This window comes from Mus pahari, chromosome 3 (genome assembly GCF_900095145.1).
Source record: "Mus pahari chromosome 3, PAHARI_EIJ_v1.1, whole genome shotgun sequence".
NCBI lineage: Eukaryota > Metazoa > Chordata > Mammalia > Rodentia > Muridae > Mus > Mus pahari.
The window spans coordinates 105,490,245-105,497,038 of record NC_034592.1 but is presented as its reverse complement, the minus strand read 5'-3'; the positions used below and the strand labels follow the sequence as shown (position 1 = coordinate 105,497,038).

General features: G+C 37.7%; 1 protein-coding gene across 1 annotated transcript in view; it reads right to left on the bottom strand.

The window, feature by feature from the left end:
- Positions 1 to 6,794, bottom strand: part of Eif3j (eukaryotic translation initiation factor 3 subunit J) — a 26,464-nt gene that overhangs the window by 8,059 nt on the left and 11,611 nt on the right. The window contains exons 3-4 of the mRNA XM_021195210.2: positions 5,756 to 5,810; positions 5,293 to 5,384 (exon numbers count right to left, since the gene is read on the bottom strand). Coding sequence (XP_021050869.1) covers positions 5,293 to 5,384; positions 5,756 to 5,810 — 147 coding nt within the window. The remainder of the gene's footprint in view (positions 1 to 5,292; positions 5,385 to 5,755; positions 5,811 to 6,794) is intronic.

Here is a 6,794-nt window from a genome sequence, read left to right as displayed (position 1 = left end):
TCTCTCTCTCTCTCTCTCTCTCTCTCTCTCTCTCTCTCTCTCTCTCTCTCCATGTATCATACACATGGTTATTCAATGAAGATTTAAAAAAAAAAAAAAGGACTATTTAAAGACCCAACTGCTCATCAAGGAACAAGTAAATGATGAAATAATGATTATGAGTATATATTTACCAAACAGAGTTAAAGGGATGGGAATGTAGCTCAGGGTAGAGTACTTGGCTCCGTTCCCCAGAACAAAAAGATTGGAATTTAAGCCAGATGGAGGTAGTGCACTTTTAAGCCCAGCACTCAGGAGGCAGAGGCAGGCGGATTTCTAAATTCAAGGCCAGCCTGGTCTACAGAGTGAGCTCTAGTACAGCCAGGGCTACATAGAGAAAGAAACCCTATCTTAAAAAACCAAGAGAGGTGGGGTGGGGACAGTGGAAATTAGTGAAAATACTTTTTTATTTATAGATAGATAGATAGATGATGCTTAGGACCTCTCTCCCTAGTTTTATTAAGGTATAGTTGATTTAAAAAGATAAAAATAGCCCAGTGGTGGTTGCAAATGCTTTTAGTCCCAGCATTTGGGAGGCAGAGGCAAGCAGATATGTGGAAGTACAAAGCCAGCCTGGTCTACAGAGCAAGTTTTAGGAAAACCCTTTCTCCAAAAAGCAGGATGGACGGAAGGAGCAAACGATGTATTTACAGTGTACACGTTTGATAAATATGTATGTATACACTGTGAAATGACTAAATCATACAAATAAACTATTAAGATCTCTCTTACCAATGAGGCTTTTCTGAGCTTATCATTTTTAAGATTTCATTTCTCAACATTTTCATATTCAAAAATAAAGTAAAGCACACCTTTAATCTAACTCTGTAAATTCAAAATAGTCTAGTCTGCACAGTGAATCCCTGACTTAAAAAGTAAAAAGAACTCAAAAACAAAAACAAAAAAGAAAGAAAAGTAAAAAGAAATAACAGAAAAAGAATTCAAAACCTAAGCTTGTGACAAATGCTCAGAGCGAGGCAGTAAGTTCAGGGACAGCCAGGGTTACATAGAGAAACTCTAAACACACACACACACACAAACACACACAGACACACACACACACGATCAGGATGTTGAAGCAGTAAGTTCCACATTAGCCTGGACTCCATATTACAACCCTGTCTTAAAAATAGAAAATCTTAAGCTGAAAATAGACTAAAACAAAATAGTCAGGCGTGGTAGCATGCCTGAAACCCTTCTACTCAGTAGTTTAAGGGACAAAGGATAGCAAGTCTAGGTCATCCTCAGGCACACATTAAGTCTGAGGCCAGTCTGAACTACAAGAGACCCTGCCTCAAGAAAGAAACAAAAACCAATTAACAAAACAGAAACAAAATTAAGCAAATAAAAGAGAAAATAAAATATGTACCAATAACTATAGATAAAATAACATGAGAAATAATGAAATAACATTAGAACCTAGTACTTTACTATATATACTTAGCAAGATACATTCTTTAAAATCCCTTTTTAGAAAATAAATAAGGAGGATTGTAGCACATGTATAATTGAATCAGAGGCAGGTGGAATTCTGAGCTAGAGGACAACCTGGTCTACATAGTAAATTCCAGGCCAGCCAGAAAGTTAGGATATACCCTAAAGTTGAAAAGAACTATAATGAAATCCTAAACTCCACTTACCAGCTTTAAACTTTATTCTATACATTACAGAATTCTTTTGAGATTTTTTTTGACTTTATAATGGTTTCATATTGTCAAGGATGGCTAAGATTATAGGTATACACTACCATATATGGTTCTCACATATTTATTTGCTTGCTTCTTTATTAAGACATGGTCTTTATCTGTATCCTAGGCTATCCTCAAACTTGTATCTTTCCCACTGGGATTACAGACATGCAGAACCACACCCTGCTTGTAATGTCAATATATTCATACATTTACTCACTCATATATGTGTGTACCAGCTTGGGGAGAGACAGCCTGCCAGCAAATATCCTCAACCCCCAGGGCTGGCCTCAAATTCCAAGCGCAGGGTTATTAACATGTGCTACCACAGTTTGATAAAATACTTAGAACTGAGCACAGGGTTTTGTAGATGGTCCTATACATCTAGATACTGGCAACAGCAGACTCACTAAGTTTTTAAAAAACAGTATTATGAAGTTGGAATAGAGAGAAATGAGGGAGAGGGGAGGGAAAAATAGGGGTAGATTTGTTCTAAATACATTATATGCAGATATTAAACTACTATGTTTGAGTAAAGCACAAATAACAAAAACCCTTATAACAAGTTTATTCAAAACAAATTATAAAAATTTTTGGCAGAGTCAAGCATGGTGATGCACACTTTTAATCCCAGAACTCGGAAGCAGAGGCAGGCAGATCTCAGAGTATGAAGCCAGTCTGGTCTATAAATCAAGTCTCATCTCAGGACAGCCAGGACTACATAGAGAGAGACAATGTTTTTTTTTAAAAAAAAAAAAAAAACAAAAAACAAGCAGTACTGGGGAAGTCTCATAGATATAGACCTCATCTATCTCAGAGTTGCATTTCTTTTACACTGATAAATCAAGCTTCCATCTTCCCTCCCTAATACAACAATCACTGACTAGTCAAGAGCCAGCGTAAACAGAAGTCAGTGTCATGATATTTGATCTCACTGTGAACCCCAAGATTGTTATTTACTAGAAAAACTTGGTTTTAGTTTTAGTGTGCTCAGCCTTAGCACACTCCTTTAATCCAAGAGCTTTTGGGGGCTGGCGAGATGGCTCAGCAGGTAAGAGCACTGACTGCTCTTCCGAAGGTCCTGAAATCAAATTCCAGCAACCACATGGTGGCTCACAACCATCTGTAAAGAGATCTGATGCCCTCTTCTGGTGCATCTAAAGACAGCTACAGTGTACTCATATACATAAAATAAATAAATCTTTAAAAAAAGTCAGAATGAAAAATATCACCATTTTGTAGTCCTTAATAACATAGAAATGATAATTATCAATAATAATGGAACAGGTAAGTAAGAAATCTGATGTAAGGAAAACTGTAAGTTTACAATGGAGCCAGGCTGTGTGTCCCCATGTCCCCATGTCCACTCAGTTGCTTTTTTTCAGCATCAGCAAACACAGTGCAGGCAGGAGTAAGACAGTGTGATGCACATGCCAATATTCCAAGCTTAAAATGGCTAACATGAACCTAACCGAAAGTTTACTCATGACTAGTACTTTAGAGTTAAGCTATAAAGTAACCAGATATAGATGAAAGGCAGCCCAGTCTCTTTTACATATCAGTAGAACAAGGGGAAGAGAAAGGCACCGAGGTAGTAAGAGGGTAAGCGGAGAAAAGCAAAGACGATAGGAGTCAGCACAATAACCACCCTGTGATACACGCACGGCCCTGCTTGAATAGAGCAAACCTAAAAGACTGCTTAGAATAACTGAAAATATACATTTGTGTGTATGTATGTGTATAACACATTAAAAACAAATATATATTAAGCTTGAGATCAGATATATAGATTTTTAGAATATCAGGTTATATTTATGCAATCATATGAAAAAGATACCTGTTCAGAGGCTTCTTAGCTGTATTAACGTGTAGCTCTGACTAGCCTAGAATTGCTACATAGACCAGGTAGCATTCAAATTTTAGTAATCCTCCTGCTTCTGCCTCCAAGTGCCAATATTACAGGAATGAATACTATCACATTTGCTTTATGAGACTAGGTCTCATTGTATAGCCCAGGCTAGTCTTGAATTTTAGTCCTCTAATTCAGACTTACAAAATACTGGAATTACAGGAATGTACCACACTATGTTACATTATTTTCTCTTTTATCATATTTAAAGATTTTTTTTTCTAGGTTGGAGAGATGGCTCAGAGGTTAAGAGAACTGTCTGCTGTTCCTGAGGTCCTGAGTTCAATTCCCAGCAACCATTAATTTCCCAGCACAGTCCTCTGGCCCATAGGCTTTTTATTTTTTTTCTCATTAAGGATGGTTGTGAGCCACACCATGTGGTTGCTGGGATTTGAACTCATGACCTCTGGAAGAGCAGTCAGTGCTCTTAACTGCAGAGCCATCTCACCAGCCCCGATTTTTTTTTTCCTTAACAAAAATCAAAGAAGGCAAGGGAATGTTGGTGCATGCCTTTAATCACAACATTTAGGAGGCAGAGGCAGAAAGCATCTTAGAAGTTTTTAGGCCAGCCTGGTCTACAGAATGAATTCTAGGACAGCCAGAGAAACCCAATCAAGGAAGGAAGGAAGGAAGGAAAGAAGGAAGGAAGGAAGGAAGATAGGTAGGTAGGTAGGTAGGTTAAAGGCATTTCCATATCATGTACGAAAAGATCTCTACAATAAAGTAAATAAAAGCAAAGTGGAAACCATACAAGAAAAGAAAGCCACTTAATAATGAGTGCCTGTAATCTCAGCACTTGGGAAGAGACAGGAAGAAATCAAATTCAAGGTCAGCCTTGTTTACACAGATAATATATACAGAAATATAAAGATATCTTTGAAATGTTTACATTTGAGAGAGAATAAGTGAGAAAGGGGTTAGGAATGTTTTATATTTATTGTTTTATGTTTGAATTATGAAAATGTTTCCTGTTTTAAAAGGTTAAAAGGTTAATTAATACTATTTCTGGATCCTGCTACAAATCATGAAGAATAAAAGCACAAATGGCACAGAAACAGAATTTTTTTACGTTTTGCTCAGTAACTATGACTAGAAATAGCTGCAGATAGGGCTGGGGGTACAGATTAGTGGTAGAGGGATCACTTATATGCACAAGACCCTGAATTCAATCCCAGCACTGGAGGGAGGGAGGGAGGGAGGGAGGGGAGGAGGAAGGAGGAGGAGGAAGTAGAAAACTGTAGGTGCAGGCAAAAAACATTATCCATTCTAAATGAGAAACAAAATATTTTCACATATAAGACTTCTAGGTTCTGTTTTTGCAAAATCTGTTTCTGGGGTTTGTATTTTGTTTGTTTGTTTGGTCTATCGAGAGACAGAGTTTCTCTGTGTAATAGCCCTGGCTGTCCTGGACTTGCTTTGTAAACCAGGCTGACTTTAAAGTCATGGAGATTCACCTGCCTCTTTAATGCCTCCGGAGTGCTGGCATTAAAGGCATGTATCACAACACCCAGCTGGGATACACTTATGATATATCCATTTAGTCTTTACAGAGCCCTTCAAGTTGCTAGGTAATTATTTGCAGCCAGTTCAGATACTATACCACAACTGACACAATATGAATTCTGTATGCATTTCAAGGAAACTGACAAAACTTACCCTCTTTTTAATTTCTTCTTGCCTTTTCTTCTGTTGCCGTTCTTTCTCTTTTATCTTTTCTGCTATTTTTTTCTTTTCTGAAATTTTTACTTCTGAAAGAAATATTTTATTTACAATTATATCGAATACTTTCTAGTTTATGACCAAGACAGACATGATGCTTGAATACTTGAAGAAACCAAACCTTCGCTAACTTCCCAGAGTCATATGGTGATGTTCTGGAAATGAGGAAGTTCTGGCACTCTTCCTTTCAAGTCATATCCCCAAAGATCCAAATATCTCTCTTCATACTTCCTTTAGACAAGGAAAGTTATTCAAATAACACCATTTCCTCTACTCTTTTTTTCTCCCCATGAGACCCAGCAGTCAAACAGAAAACCAGCGGATCTATATAATCTGATTGTTGAGAAGCCAGAGAGAAGAGCGGGAAAAGGAAATAATAAGAATAAACAACATGGCTCACCTGGTTTGACTTCTGCTTCCTCTTTATTTTCATCATCATCATCATCCCAGTTATCCTGAAGACAAGACCCTCCATTAGTGATTCTTACACACTCTCTTTTCCATGTGAGCTATAGGGTTAGCCTAATTCTACAGAAACAAGTTTGTTGGTATTTTTGATGTTACAGACTTTTATAGCAGTAGTAGGAACCTTAGCCAAGGCTTATCTTTCCATTTTCCAGTCCACTTCTCTATCTCAGCAGTGTAAAAAGCTCTACATGTTTCTCTTTGGGTTTGTTCCTAGTATTCTGTAAACTCCAATGTTGTTGTTCCCTTGCCCTATAACTAGTTATTTGTATATAGCAACGTCTACTAGGCTTTGAAAATTATTATTTAGAAAGAAGGCAGAGTCCATCATGGCCCAGGCACTCCTTGAACTACTGATCTTTCTGCCTCAACTTGACAATTGGTAGGATTTCAGGCCACCAAACCCAGTCTCTGAACAGTAATTTTACCATTTAAGTTAGATGTATCAATTCTTTAACATTTTCTAATCCAAAAATCTGCAGTGTTTCAAAATTCAAAACATTCTTAAGTACCAACATGTTGCTACAAGAATATTCCATTCCTACAACAGCTAGGCCTAGTGCCACAAGCCTGAATATATCCCAACTACTTGGGAAACAGTTCAAATTCAAGGCCTGCCTCTACAAAGTGAGTTTAAGACCAGTCTGGAAAACTTAGTTAAATCCTCTTTCAAAATTAAGTGGAAAAAAAAACAAACAAAAAACAAACAAACAAACAAAACAAAACAAATGAAGGCTAGGGAATGTGGCTCAATGCCTGCCTGGTATGCACAAGACCCTAGGTTCAATCCCCAGCACTACCATAGATAGATAGATAGATAGATAGATAGATAGATAGATAGATGGATGGATGGATGGATGGATGGANGGATGGATGGATGGATGGACGGACGGACGGACGGACGGACGGACGGACGGACGGACAGACACATACATACTAACAGAAATTTCCAACCTGATCCATTGACAGGTCTT